At 38.0% G+C, this 19,988-nt stretch overlaps 1 protein-coding gene across 2 annotated transcripts in view; it reads left to right on the top strand.

Annotated features, from left to right (window-relative positions):
• RETREG1 (reticulophagy regulator 1) overlaps positions 1–19,541 on the top strand; it is a 72,646-nt gene extending 53,105 nt beyond the window's left edge. For both annotated transcript variants that reach the window (XM_020781289.3, XM_020781292.3), the window contains 6 exons: positions 5,360–5,486; positions 7,623–7,707; positions 8,545–8,682; positions 9,314–9,378; positions 12,193–12,319; positions 13,449–19,541. In XM_020781289.3, the coding sequence (XP_020636948.3) occupies positions 5,360–5,486; positions 7,623–7,707; positions 8,545–8,682; positions 9,314–9,378; positions 12,193–12,319; positions 13,449–13,945 (1,039 nt within the window). In that variant the 3' untranslated portion in view covers positions 13,946–19,541. The remainder of the gene's footprint in view (positions 1–5,359; positions 5,487–7,622; positions 7,708–8,544; positions 8,683–9,313; positions 9,379–12,192; positions 12,320–13,448) is intronic.
• The last annotated feature ends 447 nt before the right edge of the window (positions 19,542–19,988 follow it).

Below are 19,988 nucleotides of genomic sequence, written 5' to 3'. Positions count from 1 at the left end.
GGGCTGTGGCATCTGTTTGCCTTAACTGCTAGGAGACGGTTTGGGTGCATGCCCACTCATCTTGTGACTTAGGCAGCTCTGTCGGCTGAGAGCAAAGCCAGAGGCTTCAAGTCAAACATTGTCATTTGGTTCCATTTGCTAAATAATGCTATCCATAGGGGCAAGTAGAGGTGCGCAGGATTGTGCTGGAAGAGGTGTGGAAGAATGTGAAGAGTTGCTTACAAAAGGCCTGTTCACAAGAAGAGCACAGTGGCCACAAGCCAGCCTGGGACGGAGCAGGGATTATATCCACTTGAAATGCATGAATGTACTACCCTGTGTGTAACTGATTGTTATACTACATGTAAGGACAGACTAGGATCCAAAGGCAAGGATTGTAGGAACATAAGAACTTGTCTTGTAGCGAGTCAGACCATCACTCTGTCTAGACCAGTATTGTCTGAGTGGCAGTGACTCTCCTGGGTTTTGAGCGGAATTCTTTCTTAGTCTTACCTGGTGGTTCCCAGTATTCCTCAGGGATCTTCCATACAAACACAACTAACTCTCCTTAACTTCCAAAATTCAGTGATCAAAATTTAAACCTTGCTGCATTAGCGTTGGTGGACTGGGCTCTCTTTGAGACAACAAGAACTCTTTGCCTCAAAAAAGAATATGGAAGGGAGATGTAATGAAAAAGTTCCTTTGGTCTCTTAATATACCCAGCAGCATTGAAAGAGTTCACTAGTGCCTACACTCTGCAACTGCATGTGTTGGGTTTTTTCCCCTAATCACCTGTTACCTCTTATGGTCACGGAGGTGGCCAGCCTTCCGCAATATATGCAGGAATAGAAGCTCCCAAGCTGGATGGCATAGCTCTTGGGCTGCTAGGTGTCAACTGAAGTAAATGGAAGTATTGAGTTAAACTGGAGAGCATTTACAGTTTAAGATACAAAGGTTACATTTGTAGCCTTTTAGTGAGGCCACTTCAAATTTTAGCTGAGTAGTGGCAAAAGTGTATTTGTTGCAGGGTGGATAAAAATCAATGATTTAAAAAAAATCAAAATGATTTAAATTAAAAAAAATATTTTTGACTTAAATTGTCCAAAAAATCTGATTTTTTGTTGAGTTCTTTTTTATTTTTTATTTTTCTTAAACTACAACATAAACTTAAACATAAAATACATAAGGCAAAATACAATTTAACCACATTCCTCACCACCATAGTCAGGACCTCTTGCAGTACAGTCATGCCCTGCTTAACGATTACCCCGTATAACAATGAATCCGCTTCACGACGATGATTTTGCAATCGCAAAATGATGTTTTAAATGGGGTTTTTTCGCTTTGCAAAGATCGATTCCCTGCTTCGGGAACCGATTCTTCGCATTACAACGATCAAAACAGCTGATCATCGGGTTTTCAAAATGGCCACCAGGTACTCAAAATGGCTCCCCGCTGTGTTTTTGGACAGATTCCTCGCTCTACAGACACCGAAAATGGCCGTCCCTATGGAGGATTTTCACTGGACAGTGAGTTTTTCAGCCCATTGGAATGCATTGAGCGGTTTTCAATGCGTTTCAATGGGCTTTTTTTATTTCGCTTTACGATGTTTTCACTCTACAGTGATTTAGCTGGAACAAATTAACGTCGTTAAGCGAGGCACCACTGTAATCCTCTTCTTCCTCTATTTTTATTCTTCTTCTTCCTTTATTGTCCTCTTCTCCAGAACTGCATTGATTCTTGATTTGGAACTTTCCCTTTTCCTTTTGTTAGCACATATTAAAGAAATCTGCCCCATATATCATAGAAATTATTCTTTTTCATCTCTCCTTTCTTAACCTCTAAGTTACAAGTTAACTTATCATTTATAGCAATGTTCCATATTTCATTATATCATTCTTCCATTTGAAATTCAGGCTTTGATTTCCAATTCCTAGCTATTATTAATCTACCTGCTGTTTATAAATTGGTAATCAATTCTCTAGTCATCTTATCATGTTCCACATTCTCAAATATTGATAACAGAGCTATCTCAGGATTAAATTCTATATCGTTTTCACATGTGTCATTTAATTCTTTAAAGATTAGTTCCCAAAATCTTTGCAATTTTTTGCATTCCACGTCATATGAATGTACGTACCAATTTCCTTCTCACATTTCCAACAGACATTCAGATAACTAGTATTAATTTTATTCAATTTTGTCAGTGTCAAATACCATCTTAAAACCAATTTGAAAAACTTATCTCTTATTCTCACTGACATAAATTGTAAAACCTCATTTTCCACATCTTCCTCCATTCTTCATCATTTATTCTTTTTCCTAAGTCTTGTTCCCACACTAACTTCAGTTCTTCTTTCTCACTCTCTTCTTCTAGATCAAGCAGGAATCTATAAATTTTACTCACTGCACCCTTTACTGAATCGGTCATCTGAATATCTTTATATGATAATAGAAACTGTTCATACTTCGTATATTCTCTACCATTATTATATATCTTTACCAATTCATTAGTCCATCTTTCTAATTGCATATAATTCAACCATGATATACTGTATTCTTATTTTGAAAGATTTGTTTCATTTGATCTTTCGATCTCATTTTATACAACCAGACTTTTAATCTAATCAATTTTTCTTTAAATAATTCTGCATAAACTTTCATATTGGCAGGAAAATTCTCTATTTCAGTCACTAATCCTAATGGAGAGTTAAACGGACATAAAAAAATCTAATTTTTAAATTTAAATTGTGATTTAAATCTTTGATTTAAATAATTGATTTAAACAAATTTATGTTGCACTGCGCGTGTGTACACAAGGCACAGAGCTGGTACCATACCCTAACATACTGTTAAAACTATGGTTCACATGTGCACATTTTATACTTTGGCTAGAATCCAGCTGTAAGTTGTAGTTAGAGTAAACCTATTGAATTGATAGAACTTAACGGAACAGTGGAATCACCAAATCCCCATTGATTCAATGGACCTATGCTAGTTGCGGTTTACTGATCTTTATGTGTATAACTATTTAGTCCTCAATGAACCTGTGAAAACAGCCAGGCCTAGAATTAGAAGTGAGCAAAGCTGGGCACCAGTAGTCCTGTTTAAATTGTCATTTTGATTTTAAAAAAAAAAGAAGTCTGACCGTAGGCACGTGAGGGGGGTTGATCAGCATTTGGCTCCAGGACAGGCCTGGGTCCATGCAGCTTTACATTGATCAAACTGGCCCTTTCATTTTGGGTTTGACCATACCCAGCCAACACCTAGGCATATGCTTCAGGTTCTTCTGTTTTGTGAGGGTCTGGATCCCCATGCCATGGCTCAGATCGCAATGCAGTTATTCAGGCTTCATTCTTCTTCCCCAGGAGAGGGTTTGGAAGCCAGGGAATGTGTAGAGGAAAGAGAGCAGCATTGGAGACACTGCTCAAGGCCTCCAAAACTCTAAGAATGATTAAGAAAGAAGAATCAGCATTATCTTTGGGGTTTCTTGGTTTTGGAAAAGGGTGAAGATGTTTCAAGGGAGGGATGATGAAAGACAGACAGATTAATCATTTAAAAATCAAAATTACAGGGAACTAGCAGGCAATATAGAGATTGCCTTTTCAGAAATGGCCAGATAGAAGTGAGCAAGAGAATGTGAACAGTCATGAAGATCAAGAAGCAGATAACCAATAAAATAGTGAGAGGACAGAATAATTGAAAGTAGACAACAAGTTTAATTGAACTAATTTTTAAAATTTGTTGGTTAATTTGTTTGTTTGTTTGTTTAGGGGGGCAGGGGAGACTTGGTGGAACTAGATGAATATGTGCTGGCTTTTTTGACAAGAGGCTAAATGAGAGTAGATGCAGTAGAACTACAACATGGGACCTTTTTCAGCCTGGATTTCATTCAGTTGCAGAGCTGTCCTCAAAGGCTGCAGTCCAGTGGCAAGTGGAACCAAAGGCAAAACGATAGGATTTAAAAAAACCTAAAGTTTTTACTCCAAGCATTTAAGCCTCAGAAAAGAAATTTCAGATTTTTTAAATAGGAAAAGGTACTATACAAAAACATGGTAGTATTCTTGAAAATGGGATGTGACCATCTGGGGATCCTAGGGGGACAGGGACTCTGGAAAGCTAGACTTGGCTCCTGATGTTCACTCTCCCATTCTTGCAGTAGGGAGTAGTCTTAGCAGGGAAGTCCTACAGTAAAGGAGTACCCTGAGTTACAAGCACCTTCATTGCCTTCCCCAACTCTGTAAGCCTACAGCTTTCTTCTATACTACTTGTTATAATATTTGTCACAGTTAAATAACCTAGTAATGTTGCTTCAAATTAAAGTCATGTTCTGCTAACATTTATTTTATTTTTATACCACACCATCTAGTGGCCTTGCCAATACTCTGCATGGTTTCCAGTAGTGAAATTAATATACAAAGAACAGCCATATCCCACCCAAACCAGAAATATATAAAATTAGACATTTCTATATAACAAAACAACAGATGTAAAAAAAAAATCAAGATGGCATCAATGGACAAGATAAAGGATATAGAATATAATAATCAAAATAAGACTGAATGACCAACAGTTATAATGGGGAGGATATCCTTGAATGAATCTCTGAAAAGCAGAGTTTTTGTGTGCTTCCTGAATATTTTGAGGAAAGGAGCCTGGCACATCTCCACAGATAGAACATTCCATAAAGAGGTGGCCAACAGAGAGAAAATCTGGCACCTAGTCATAGACTTCTTGGTCTCCCTTAGGGTGGCCACCTGCACCATAAACACCTGGAATGTGTGATTAAAACAAACAAAACCTTTGGAATTTGGAAACTGAAAAAAGTAACATACTATAAAGTCAGTTGGTGGGAGCTGTTTATAGTATAGTTAGTATTTCTCAGGCAACATTTAAAACTTTGAACTTAAAAATACAAAATCTCTAAGCATAGTTTGGCATCCCCCTTAGTTTGATGCCCTGAAGGCCAGTCCTGAGTCATAGAAATATACAAAGCCCTTTCCCAGAGTATTTCTGCAGCTCCTCATTCTGCAGTTTGATACTCTTCAGTCACTGAGGCTAAAAAATTATATGATGAAAAAAAAATCTGGTACGTATTTCAAACTCCCAGCTCTAATTTCTGATTGGCCCATGACATCTCAACTGTAATTGAAATTGATGTTTGTGTGAAAAGTAAAGCATTAATGTGTGTGTGAAAATTGAAGCATAGGATTATTCTTGCAAATTAGCCGATTTAGAACAAGCGAATTGCTACTGATTTATAATGACTACAAATGAGGTTTTGTTGAGAAAGCAATGGATATAAGTAGGCACGATTATTTAAACACAGGGCATTGTTCTGTTGTTTGTTTCATGAGTCTTTAATGTTTGTTCCTTTCAGCTGGGAAATCACTGATTCCAAATCAGAATACAGGCTTAGGCTGAACCAGTGTTTTGAAGAAGCAATGATGAGTTTTACCATCTTTCTTCAAGAAATGTCTCACTTCAAAGAACAGAATCCTGGCAAGGTAAAATGAGGCTAATAATCTCATTTCAGTTAATTGACTTCCTGATAAGAGTATGGCAATAGCTGAACAGTAAAGAAGGATGATAAGTAATTTTATACATGATTCCTCAAAAGTAAGTTGCACTGACTTCAGTGTGACTTTCAAGTATATGTGTATAGGTTTTCAGTATAAGATTGTGGTGAGCAATATGCAGCCTACAGAGTGCATGTTGACCTGGCAACACATTTTAGTACTACACTTCCATCAGTTATTTGGGAGGGGGGAATTCCCAGTTCAAAACTAGGAGAATTTTGAAAACCTCTGGGGTAACAGTTCTTTTCTAAAGCAAAGCATAGAGCCTTATTTTGGAATATTTTTTCCCAAAACTGGCAGTTCACTTCGCATGCTAGGGGAATTAAAAGCACATTTTGGAGTCGAGGTGCAGCCCATGGCATGTCCTGAGGACATTAGACATCGTGCCCACTCCTGGTCTAAGGAAATTAATAGAATACTTCATGGTAGCAGTGAAATTAGTCACACTGTACAGTGGAAATGCTGGAATTGTTGCTGGAAGCCTGGATTATCTTTGGCTATGTGCCCATCTGAGTTGTGCTTCAATATCTTCTCCAGCATTGCAGACAACTGTCCCAGTGTGCACCTTTTAGTCCTATAGTTGAGCCCCATAGAATGGCAAAATATATTGTGACAGATTTCATTATGCATTTGCAATGCAAGGGTGAGAAAAGTTGCTTCCTAAAAATATGAATACAGGAATCACATTTGATTATCATTTTGATTTTTATGTCTTTTAAAAAAAGTTTTATTATTTTTTAAACATACATACATACATACATACATACAGACAGACAGACAGACAGACAGACAGATAGACAAAACCAACAAAACCAACAAAAACCTACAAGACAATCAAGAACATGTAAGACAGACAAAACATATAAGCGGGGAGGTATTTACCATACCAACTTATCCATTATATAAATTCTGACTACAGCAGATCTTATACCCTATTCCCATACTACATCATAGTATATCCATGTGTATCTACACATATTTCATATCCATATTTCGAGTATCTAATTAAGTGTCTTAACATACAAAATTTATAATAAATTTTATGAATTCTCTCACCTGCATTTCCATCTATCCAATTCTCATCATAAACATTTCTCATTTCATCTTCAAGATTACTTATCCACCAATGAAATCTACAGAAGGCCAGTTCATTCATCAAAGATCTCCATTCTTATAGACAAAAAGATATTATATATCTAATCTTGTCAACATAGTCACTATTGTAATTCACACATATTTGATATCTCAGTATATGTGCCTCAGAAACAAAAGCATCCAATATTATTATTCATCATCAACATTTCTAGAATTCATAAATTACATATGCTTGTCTACCATTAAGATTTATACCTGGCCAGAATTGCTTATAGTATATTACCCATGTTACTTTATATGTAAATATATATCTCTCAAACCCATGATTTCTATTATTTATTCAGCAAGCTACTTTCTCCCTTTTCATTTTTGCTTATCAGCTCCAGTGTTATCAATCCAAGATTGGCCTCTTGCCTCTTTTTTTGCCAGTTTTAAAATGCCATCTATAATATCTCTTTTAGCCCTGGGCAGACCAAGAACATGGTTGCCATCCTCATAGCCAGCACAAGGGGACCTACTTGCCTAAATGTTTGAGGCGGCCTTCTCACCTTCTCCCACTATCTTCTTAGACCATGTCGTCCTTGCTCTGCCCCTGCCATCCTCCATGCAGCCTATTCTCTATAGCCACCAGAGCTTCTGAGTGCCAGCAGTAGTCTCCTCAGGGCATCTTACTGAAGCCTTCCCTTCAGCTACCAGTGGAATGGCGCAAAGGTAGGGTTGACCGGCAGGAGCTTTCTTCAAATATCTCCACTCTGCCCTCCTCAGCATGAGAAACTTGTTCCTTGAGAAGGACAAAAAAACATTAGAAGAACAAACATTTTCACAGCTCTTCTGGTTATTGTACTGATGGAAAATAGCACATATCATTATGCTCCCAGGAGAGCACATAAAAGACCAGTTTAATGGAGGTGCTGAATCTGGCAGAAATGATACATTTAGTACACTAATTGCTATTTTTTCTTGGAACAGTTTTGTCTCCTGGTCTGCAGTGTGTGTACATTCTTCACAATCTTGGGAAGTTACATTCCTGGAATTGTCCTCTCCTACTTTGTGTGTAAGTGCCTTTGAATTCTAATGGGGTGTCATGGTTTTGTAGTCCCAAGCATACCCATGGTAACATGAATAACTGCATTCCACAAAGCATTCATAGTTGAAATCACAGTGCTTAATAAGTGGGCAAAAGTATGTTTTACCTCCCAACAGCAAAAGATTGCTGTTAACATGCTAGAGGAGCAGGATACTGGAGAAAACTGAAGTTGTTTCAGTTAAGCTTAGAGCACCTGCACAGAAGAGAGTATAAAGCAGAATTTATTTTCTTTAGAAAACAGTGCTAATATATGTCTTTTAGTTTTAAGCGGCAGTCATGTGGACATTTGCTTGGAAGTTAGTTCCAATGAAATAGGTATTCCTTACTTCAGAGTGGAAAGACATGCCATCTCAGCATTAAAGCACTATACCAATATTTTACAGTTCTGAAGGCATAGAGAATATTTTTGAACCAGATATTTCCTCGTTCATAATGTACTCCCTTAGCCACTACTGGCTCTCTACACTACATAGTGCAATTTGCAATCTCCTTTTGGTGCTTTTAGTTTTATTTACTGTCTGTAATATTTGTTGTAAGCTCTTAGAGTAGCGGCTTGGCACCAATGGATATAAATTGAATGAATGAATGAAACATCTGTGATAGACAAGATCCCATTAGAGCATGAACTAGTCTTTATGCAACTTAGCTAACTTGCATCAATGTAGAAAGTCAGTCCTTTTCTATGTCAGTTGTTTAGTGTGTCTTAAGAAATATTTTCAATGAAGGTACCAGCATTGGCAAGGCTCAAACATTGCCTAATCCCTGGAAATGTTTACATATTTTCCTGTCTCACTTCCTTTACAGTATTGTGTGCCTTTTTATGTCCACTTTTCACATGCAATGAATTTGGACAGAAGGTGTATAATAACATTAAGCCTCTTCTGCTGAAACTAAATCTCGGTATTGGGGATTATATCCACCAGAAAGTGAAGGAGAGAGCTGGTAAGCAGAAAAACCAACCACCTTACATATATTTCCTCACCCCATGTAACCTGATTTTTAATATTTATTTGTTGCATGCATATCCTGTCTTTTCTGCTATGTCCTCAAAACAGCATACACAGCTCTTCTTTATCCTCACAACCCTGAGATGTAGGTTAGGCCAAGGGAATATGGCTGTCTCCAGGTCACTCATGTCTTTCATGGGTGAGTGGAGATTTAAATCCAGGTCTTCCAAGCCCCAGTCCAGCACTAGAACCACTCTACCACACTAGCTGCCTTCTGTTATGAATATTGAAAGCCAGAAGAGATATCCTGCTTTTGTGCTTCATCCACCTGTGTAAAAACATCCATAATCTTCCTCCCAAAAATCTTTAGAGTCTTTATATGGGCTCTGTCTCATGTAAAGTGAATGTTTTTACTACTTGTTGGAATGCACTGTGCACATGCTATATGAATAAAATAGCAAATGGTTAGATTGCAAATTTATGTGTTGATTTTATACAAATCATAGCTAGGAGGTATTAGCTGAGTTGCAGTAGAATCTTATTTTTATTGGTGTGGCAAAGAAGTATTTATATGTGGCTGATAAAGTATATTAAAAAGCTAATTGACTGTAATTTCCCCTCCCCAGAAATGATAAAAGCAAAGCTGGCAGAAGACAACAGTGAACTAGACATATCAGCCCTGTGTCCTAAGGTTGGTTGGATTTGTAAACTATGAGCAGGATCTTGACTGTTGTCTTGTGTTCAATTAACAAGGGCTTCCCGTCAGATTCCTAACTGCTTGCTACCAGCTCAGCCATGTAAACTTATACCCCAAAATGTTTCTGGCAGTTGAGTTTATGCATGCTTACGTGGAGGCAAGCCCTATTGAGATCAGTGAAAATTACTTCTGAGAAAGCACGTGTTGGATTGCATGCTACAGTTACAGTGGGGTCTTGACTTAAGAAGGGCTTGAGTTAAGAACATTTTGACTTAAGAACCGCTCTCATGGGAAAATATTGACTTGACTTACATACTTAGATTTGAGTTAAGAACTGAAAAAAAACCACGTGGGAGGCAGGGAAAGTGCAAAATTTGAACTTTCAGTTAACTGTTGGCCAGTGAAAAGGGTGCCTGTCTGCTTCCTCACTCCTCCCAGCGTTTAGAGAGTGGATTGGGAGACAGTCTTCAGACTGCCTGGTACTGTACTGCCTGGACTGTATTTTCCCTGCCTTCCCTGAACCTTTCTTGACCTAAGAAAAAAAGAAACAAAATATCCCCCTCTAATGATCGAAGGCGGAATAGCAGCTTCCCATTAGTTTCTATGGACAGAAAAGAGCAGATACGGATCAAATGGTTTTCAATGCATTCCTATGGGAAATGCAGATTTGACCTGAGAACTTTTTGACTTGAGAACCACCTTCCAATACAGATTAAGTTCTCAAGTCAAGACCCCACTGTACTTGAGACATTGGCTGAAATCCTGTTGCTTGGCATAAGAAAATTTGTAACTTTCAGTCTGTTCCTAACAGGCAAATAAAAAGTCCCTGCTGTGATTCTTGTGGGGGGGGGGGAGAGTGCACACACACTAAGCCAGCATGTACATACACCTTGTGGCAAGGATTGTCTTATGCCAAGCAACAGGATTTCAGCAATCTTTTCTCTAAACCTGCTATTTGGTTTGAAACCGTTGTCCTATGATATCTGCAGGCGTCTCTGCAGCCAGTTTCAGCCTCTGAAAATACAAGTCACAACTTCACAGTCTCATCAAGAAATTAAAACAAGGTTCGGATTCATGCAGTTGTCTTGAATGTATCTGGGATGTAATTGTCCCGTTGCAACTGTAAGGTAACATTAAAATGGCCTAAACAGAAAGTTCTTCCCTTCCCATCACTTTTCCTATGCGGTCCTTAGAACTGCTGAAAAACAAGCTCTGGAAGATTTTGTAGACCTCTGCAACACTTTTTTTGAGGTGCATGAGGGGAGTGCAGGGGAGATCAAGTGCACGTCTACTGGTTCTGTTATCTATATTGAAGGGAAGTGTGTATTTCTTTCAACATCCTGAGTTCTCAATTGCTGTGAGAAGTCCTTTATATGCATTCAGAGGATACACACAGTGGAGGATCAAGACAGCATATTCTGTCCCTGTGGCACCTGGTTCATGGATAGCTCAGTGATTTTGTTAACTGGCTGAAGACACAGAGGTTGGGAATTCTATTCCCCACGGTGCATCCTTAACTGGGGTTGGGCTCAATGGTTCATAGGGTCCCTTCCAGCTTTGCAATTTTAAGATGATGATGATGACGTGTTCTGCTCAGATTGCCCACAGGAGCCAATGTCCACAGCCCTGATCAATGCAACATCTATACTTTAGTCTCATTGTGTACATGTTGCATGGATCAGACAAATGCCATGTGGTTTCAGCTTACACAAACAAAAAGTGAAATATCCAGACAGCATGCAAGAGTGCTGCATGAGCCAGGTAAGCTGGTACGTGTAGGATTTAAACTAGCACACACTCTGTATATCTTAACATCCTCATGATTTATAATTGAATTTATTATTACACATTTACTCATTATTTTATTACAAAGCTTGGAAGTTTACTACTTACAAGTGACACGTTTACCTGTAACTAGTTACATTTTGGACAACAAGTAATATAGCTAGCAGTTACAAAGTTACTTTTTGGCATAATGAGTAAAACTAAGATAGCTTTAATTAGTAGCACCTAGTTATTTTCAAAAGTTACTTTAAAAGACAATTTTGAGGCATTTTGACAGGAAATGTCCAAGCTTTATGCCATTCTCTCCTAAATCCTAGCAGACAAAGAAATAGTATTTTTATAAATGTTTCCAAAGTTCAACATCAAAATTGGCCACTGGACGAAACTAGAGAGGATTAAATTGTATTGTTATGATTTGCTGATAACATGATACAGAACACAGAAAAACTGTTTGTGCAGTTATAAGTTACAGCAATGATAAGCATAATGGTGGTCTGTCTGGCAAGAAATAATGAATAATTCAACATGTAACTTTTAAGACATATAATTCCAAGCTCTGCTTTATTACTACCAGGAGACATTGTGTTGAAGATATGTTGAAACACTTGTTTATGTGCAGGAGACAAATCACTCCCCCAAATGATGCTTTCCTTTCCCCATATTGCCTCATGTTTTGCCATCCTAATCTTTTAATCATTGCTCTAATTGCAGAAATAATTATTTGTCTAAGAAACATTTAGAATGTAGCTGTGTCATCAAAAATGGCAATTATGTTGCTTTACTGTGGCAAGCAAGGCTACACAATATAATGTGATGGGAAAAGACAGTGTTCAGATACACTGAAGCAACTTTGTTTCTGTGCTGAGGCAGGTTTTGTTTTTGCTTGTTGTAACTGAAGTTAGAAGTTCACATTTTAGGAGCATGTCAAGAGACGGTTTCCCAGCGTTCAAAATGTAGGTGCTCAGTTTTTACTAGAATCTAAGAATGCTTCGTTTGACATCCTTTTGTTTTTTTCAAATCCAGGTTAGCCCTGCAGTTGTGGCCAAAGAGCTGTCTGTATCAGATACAGATATATCAGAGGTATCATGGACTGATAATGGGACTTTCAATCTATCTGAGGGAAACACTCCACAGACAGATACTTCAGATGGTATGTACCACTTCTTTCCTGTTTTCCAGGGTTTTGGAAGAGCCTACGTCCAGTGTCCCATTAGCACTCAACAGCAAGCATGGTAGTTGTTCTTCCCTCTTTTCCCTAACCTTCCACACTGCCCAAAAACTGGCTCTAGCAGATTTCCCAGTGTTCTGGAGCAGGCTTTGGGGGTACGCATAGAACGTGCTTCTCCTAGTACTTGCTTGCAGAAGCAGTTCCATCAGTGGAACCAGCCCATTGGATACTGGCCACAATTGGCTGGATCTTTTCACACAACAAAGCAATTTATAATCTGACTTCCTTCATTCTCTGAATTTTATTCAGCATTTAAACTTGGGGGGGAGAGGCTCTCCTCATATATATGTTTTTGTAAAGAAGCTATAGATATGGAAAGGGCAGCCCTCCTCCTCCTAGATATGTGGAGGGTGAATAGAACAATATTTAATTTAAATTATCATCCTCCTGCACCTTCCAAAATACTTGTTCGGACATGTTTGCTTTTCAAATTATGATAACCGTATCCTCTTGATGATCACTTGAAAGCCTCTCATATGCATGAAAATTAAATACAGAACAGCGGTTATGTATGCATGTACCTATGGAAAGAATAGTCTGAGGATACATGGTATTTCAGAATCCCAAAAGCAAAGCAGGTGCACATCTGAGAGCCCTAGGAAACTTACGTGTGTGTGTGTGTGTGTGTGTGTGTGTGTGTGTGTGTGTGTGTGTGTGTGTGTGTGTGTGTGTGTGTGTGTGTGTGTGTGTGTGTGTGAGAGAGAGAGAGAGAGAGAGAGAGAGAGAGAGAGAGAGAGAGAGAGAGAGAGAATAAATATTTTAAAATAAATTGAATTTGTAATATATTAGCTGTTTGTGTATATTAAATAGGTGGCCATTGGTCATGACACTGGTAATGAAAGCTGACATGTCCCACCAGTTCTGCTTTTTTGTTCTGTTCTGACCTACAGGCTGAAATGTGAAGTTTTGAATGTTGCTAATACTGAACATGGCTTTTATGTAGTGTTATATTCAGTCTGTAGCAAATTTTGCTGCATCATTTCATAGAAACAAGGTTGTAGGCAGTGGGGCTTGTCATCCATATCATCTTTGTATCTCTTCATTTTCATAGATTTTGATCGCCCGAGTGATCATGAAGAGGCTTTTGCAAGAGATCTTGCAGAATTTCCATCTGTGGAAAATGGTGCTTTGACAAACGATGAGGATGAATTAAGCATTGGCCTGCCTGTCCATCAGCAGAGAAAAAAGGAGCATCTCCTGTCCTCATCGGACCGGTGTACCAGGCCAGAGAAGGAGGGGCACTCTGCAGCAGGCTTCTCTTTGCCTTTGATGAACGACCAGGGTTTCAACTTAGTGAGAGCCATTGCCAGCGATGTTGTTACATCTGTAGTATCGGCAGCTGTCAGAGACCAGTTACAATCCCTGCAAGCAGACCCCAACGTAAGTGAAGAGACAGACACAGAGGAAGGAGATGATTTTGAACTGCTTGACCAGTCGGAGCTTGAGCAGATGGAAAGTGAACTGGGGCTAACCAAAGGCCAAGAGGAAGCGCCACAAGAAAAGAAGAAGTCATCGGGCTTTCTCTCAAATTTGCTCGGGGGCCATTAATTTGGAAATTGAAGCTGTTCGACAGTATATAGCAAAAACAAAATACAGACAACATGAAATGCAAAAAAGAAAAAGAAAGAAAAAGATGAGCTGTAAGCCTCATCTGTTATTTTAGATGTGCTGTAATGTCCTTCATGCAGAGTGAACTAACTTGTTATAGATCAGTTGATGCTGGTAGTTTTGTTTCTGATAGTAACGCCATAGAAATGGACAAAAACCCTATCCACCTGTTGTGTCTCCAATGAATTGGAAGAGGCAAAAAAATTGCCAAATGTAGCTCCTTTTTGGCTTTAACCAAAACCTCTTCACCTCCAGCCTGTTTACTCTTACTTTTTAAGCATTTGGGCAACAATGCTTCAGGGAGAGGTGATATCAATAGGAAACAAGAAGCCATCCATATTCCTATGTAGCAGAGAATAGCTAAACCTCCAGAGTAAACAATATTGGAACCCTTTTTGCAAATATAATGTCTAATGTAGGAATCCAGACTTCTTCTTCTAATTGAATTGCCATTCTGTGTCTGCAGTAGTTGTCTGAAGTCTCAGATATTTTTATGGAGGACAAGGTGATGCACTTTCAAATCATGGCAATCCTTATAGGACTTGGAACGTGGCAGAACAGCTTGATGTTGTGCTTTCATGTTCCATCTGCTACCTTGTACTAGGCCTATTCAGCAAGGCAAACAAATGAGAAGATATATGCTGTTCATGTGTGGTATATGCATATGTAGTGTGGGGTTGAGTTTGGGTTGGGGGGGGGACAGGGAGATAGGGAAAAATTCAATGTTGAAATTGGATTGACAATCTCTTTACCTCCAGTTCTATCCATTCTGTGTTATTTTGGCCTACAACACCAAACATGTGATTGCATCAAAGACAGTACAGGTGGAGTTGCTGTGTTTAGTTCTGCAAAAGTTACTGCTGGGGGGAAAATACAGAATATGCGGGGCATATAAATAAAAATATTGCCATAAAAAGCACTCCTAGTTTTAACATTATACATATTGTGTGGCTGACTTTGGGTCATCTTAAAAAAGTAACTTCTAAGCTTTGTGATTTACCTTTTTAAATGGATGGTAACAGGCAGTGCCTTATCAAGGTAACCCAAAGTTTACAGAAAAAATGCCACTGGTTTTGAAAGCATGGTACAACGAGTCAGCCAACTGAGGGACCATATCATCCATTTCAACGTATCTCAAACTTTTGGATATTTTACTAGTGTTTTAACAGATAAAGATGCTTCTTGAGTGACCCTTCAAAAGTATAAGCCCAGTTTAGTGTTTCCTCCATATCTGCTGTTTCGCAAAGCAAGCTGTATAATGAATATTAATCTACAGTATGCTGAATTCAGAACCATTATGCCAGAAGTTCAGTTTTCTGCCTCACTCTTGGCTTGCTCAATATGCTTAATGAGACCCCAATTTTAAAGGTCACTAATTCATCAGGTCTCCGTAAGTCAGAAAGGACTTGAGAACACATAATAACAACAGACCCCAATGTCAGCTATTAGTCTGAGGTAGCTTGAGCAACTATCCCCATCTTCTGTCTGCCTCCATACCCAGAGAGCAAAAAAAAAAAAAAAAAAAAAAAAAAAAAAAAAAAAACAGTACAGATACTTGAGTGTTACTGTCCTTTTATCACTCTCATGCTTATGTTTTCTGTTGGTCAAGCTGATGCCTTCATTCATTAGGCTAGAATCACGTGGATGTATTGATTCTCTACAAAAGACAGGAGACATCAGCATGATCCTAAGCTTGTTTGTGTCATAGCACTATTTTCAGTAGGGCTGCCCCATTAGGAAAAGTGTTCAGGACTGTGGCCTAAATCAGCAAAGTTTAATGCAAGATTTTAACCATTACTACCAATGAAATGAGGCCACACAAATAATGTACGTACAGTACTAGTTTAGTTAGGTTTTTATTTGCTTTTAGCTTTAATTGCATTAGGTAACTTCCCTATTTTTTTTAAAAAAAATGAAGAATAAATAAAGGAATAGGAAAATAGTTTCACTATACAGAATGCATCTCCTGTTTCTCAAATGGAGGTATGTTAAAAAGAAACTGATGGTGGTGTGTACTTCTTAAACATGTTTTTTCTCCCAAGGTTAAGATAAGAAATCATCATATTACATATAACTCACTATTCTAATAAAACTGGGCCAGCTCGCCAGAAAATTAACTTTAAAAGGAAGAGATGAAAACACAAACATAAACTTTAAAAAACCTTACAAACATCCTGTAATATTAAAACACAAAATTATTTAAAAATCAATAAAATCAATTACGATCAGTAAAGTTGGTTTAGGAGCTATCCATTAAAGAAATAATGAGATGTTATCCATTATAATGTCTGTGACTCTAAACACATTTACTCAGGAGTGAGTCCCACTGAATTCAGTCAGGTTTCCTTCTGAATATGTACACATTAATTTGCAATATTAAAAAGTTGAGGTTACTTTAAGAGAAGGGAGGAAGAGGTTTGTGGAAGATTTCTAAGTAAACTGGCAGGGCATCTTCCTAGCTCATCTCTGTTGTGTTGTAAATTGGAACTATGTGCATTTTATTATTTTGTTTATAGAAATGTGGCAGGGATTTCCAAATAACAGATACAGTAGTACTTTTCTAGAGAATGATGTTCTCTCGGTGAAATCAGCTGGAGGGCCTATTTTAGACTTCTTGTAAAGACTTCTATTTCTGGTATCAGGATTTTTGAAAAGCTATTCTTAATATAATAAAATAACACCCCGCCAAGTCCTGGAAAAAATTGCATAGTTGCACTGATTCCCCAGAACAGAGCAAAATAGGTGCTCAGTTGGATTTTTGGAAGTTTCTCTACCTGCGGGCTGGGATCATAAACTTGCAGCATGTACTGCTTTAGACTTTTTTCCTTTTTCCGCTTTGAACAGCTACACAAGCACAAACTGTCTTTGAATTCCCTTCTGTTTTAAAAGCAGTTTCTTGTGTCACATACTGTAGCAGGCTGCTATTTAAAAGCAGAATAATTTCTGTGGGTCTTTGGTTTCACATTATATTTCTTAATATGGAGTATAAAACACAGATGCTGATTTCTACTTTTCATAGTGCCTCTACTGTAGAATCTATTTGGTTGTGAAAATTTGGAAAATATTCCAGATTCTTTGCCCACATCCAGTTGGGACTGATAAATATTTCAGATTTCAAGATCTCTGTCTGAAGGATGAGAAACAGGTTCAGACCTCCCCAGCAGAAGTTCATTGTATTAACTTTCTTTCATTCCACAGAATAGAAACAAGCAGTGTCTGTTGTGTACTTAACATAATAACATTTCCGTAAATGCCTTCCCAGCTTTACTGCAGAATAATTCATTAATAACTAAACTGCATGAAGTTCCAAGTTATTAGTTCCATGAACATTCTAGTTATCTGCAGATAAAAGTTAAGAATAATATTACCATAAGACATCAGCTCTAATGCAGTGAATCATAAGTACCTTTGGCAGCAAGAGGTTTTCACCTCCTTGGTTACTTTTCATATCTTATTCTCCATTATTCTTGAGTTGCTGGAGGGGAAATTTTTGGAGCTCAGGTCTAGGCATGACAAAAGCATCAATATGATATTCACTATAGTAGTACTTAAATCCCTCCAGTTCAGTACCATGAGTGATCCTGTAACTCCAAACTCTAAATACTAGTTCCCAAACTCTCACAAAGACTTAATGAAAGATCAAGGGTACTTCCAGGTAAAACTTTGTCAAATAAGAGTCCTATTTTATTCACAGAAGTTTACAAGTTCTAGGATCCCCTTGTAATTCTCCCATGCCCCCCCCACTGTCATTCTTTTGTTCTTTCCACAAATAATAAGGCTGAAGACAACAATACATTATAGGTGTGCAAAGCCTTTGGATACATCCTAAGGCAGAACTTTTAAGTGTACATGTTAAGAAGTGTCTTGGTATGCACAACATTTCTCTGAGAAAAGAAACTGCTAAAATCCTAAGCATACATCCTTGAAAGTAAGTGGCAGTAAAATGTAAGAGCTGCTTAGAAGTCAACAGGAGTATAACTGGATTTGAATGCACAGCTTTTAGTGCAAGCGTTAAATAACAGCAACACAGACTGTGATTATAGACTAGTACAACAATGCTGTTTGAATCTTCTGTCTTAGTTTTACTCCCTCCTGCAATATCCCATGAACACTTTACCAAACATAACTTTGAAAGTGATGTAAAACACTTGCTTGGGTGTCTAGTGTTCGACTATACTATAAACAGGTGTATGGTGACTGCCTTGATACTCATACAAGTGGTGGGAGTTGCCATCCACTTCACTGGAAACTAATACCTCTAATAGTATCTTACCTATCATGTTGAAGCCAAGGTTGTGTATCTATGGATATTTTATGCTAGCATACCTGGTGCCAGAAGTTCACATAGGTAGCTCTGTTGACCATAGGTAGCTCTGTTGCAGGGATTGGGAATGGGCCACTCTCCACGTGCAGTTGGATTACAATTCCTGTGATCTCTCACTGCTAGCTAGGGCTGATCCTCATCACCTCTTAGTGCTTGGACACCCCAACACTTCAGAATGGATGAATGTCTGCAGGACACAAACTAATATCAGCTCTCCTCAAAGCTTGCTAGCACTTTCCACCATTCGACCACCCGCCCAAGAGCCCTTTGGATAGAATGTGCTGTAAATTCCAGCCAAGATATGCTTTTGAAAACTGAGCAAATGCAGCATGGGGTGGGGTCCCTTCAAATTTCCTAAAGATCAGTTTTTAAAAAGAGAGAGAAGCGGGGAAAGGCAGCTCAAAGAAGGAAAAACTAAACTGGATTATAGATAAGTGTTTTGTTAATAGAAAACAGACTCTGGGAAATGTTCAAGGCAGCCATAATACGCAACTAGAATAGGAAGAACAGTTCCTAAAATTCTCTGTTCAGTCTTAATGGGTGTTGCTTTGTTGTGGGGTGAAACTTAACTGCCATATTTAGCAGAAGCATTAAATTAAAAAGGACACATGAAGCCCCTTTCTGTATTGATTTCAGTGGAAGAATGCTTTTTGCTTGTGTTGGAATCGTATTTGAAGATGGGATCAGAATTAACAAATTATAAATTATCAAATATCAATCTTTATACAGACACCTTTTTGGAATACATACAAACCAAAAAAAATCTATAAAGCAGAAGTAGATTGCAATTTATGCAGTATAAACAAAATAAATTTTGATCATTATATGTGGTTTTAGGTTAACAGCAGTGTAGCTATACACATGCATACAGCTTTAAAGATCTCGTTTTATAAGAAAATCAGTGCAGCTCTTTATCAATTCAGATAACCAGAAACTGGAATCTTTTACAAAAGTCTCAAATCATTTTAAGTATTTTGCAGCACTTTACCTAGCATGATTACTGTTTTATAAACATGGAATTATGATTATTATAAAAGTGTTTTGAACCATGTAATGTCCATGGGGTTTTTTGTTGTTGTTATAGTTGTGTACATGTTAACAGTAAGTTCATTGTCACCTTTATTTTGATTTTCTAATCTATATGAACCACTGTAACAGTCTGGAGGGCCATATGAAATAAAATATTTAATATTTACTTATTTCACCTGACAATTTCAGAGGTTTGTCAAATAATTTTGTCTTCACCATGCATTTCTTTCTGAAGAATGGAGAATTAACAGACTATGATTAAGAGCTCTAAGGCAAGGGTGATACGTGTGGATCTACAGCAGATCAGCAAAGACTTCTGACTGTTTTTCATATACAAGAGCACCAAAATGACTTTCCTCCCTAATTATGCTGCTGGAATAAAGGTTAGGATAACAAGGTGTAGATTTTTCTGTGGACAAGCAGGGAGCTCTATTTAGGTATGGTACTCAAACTGCTGACCTCAGAAGTGTTTAAATCTGAATACGTTCTGTTTGCGCTAGTTGGATGATGGGAGAAGCACCGTAGATCCTTTGAACCTGAAATCTGTCCTCCAGTGATTTACAGGGCACCCTTTGGAGTGGCTGAAATGTATATTTTGTACAAAAAACCCACATCTTCACATTTTCATAA

Source organism: Pogona vitticeps, chromosome 4, assembly GCF_051106095.1.
Source record: "Pogona vitticeps strain Pit_001003342236 chromosome 4, PviZW2.1, whole genome shotgun sequence".
NCBI classification, from domain to species: Eukaryota; Metazoa; Chordata; class Lepidosauria; order Squamata; family Agamidae; genus Pogona; species Pogona vitticeps.
This window is presented reverse-complemented; position numbering and strand designations above follow the sequence as displayed.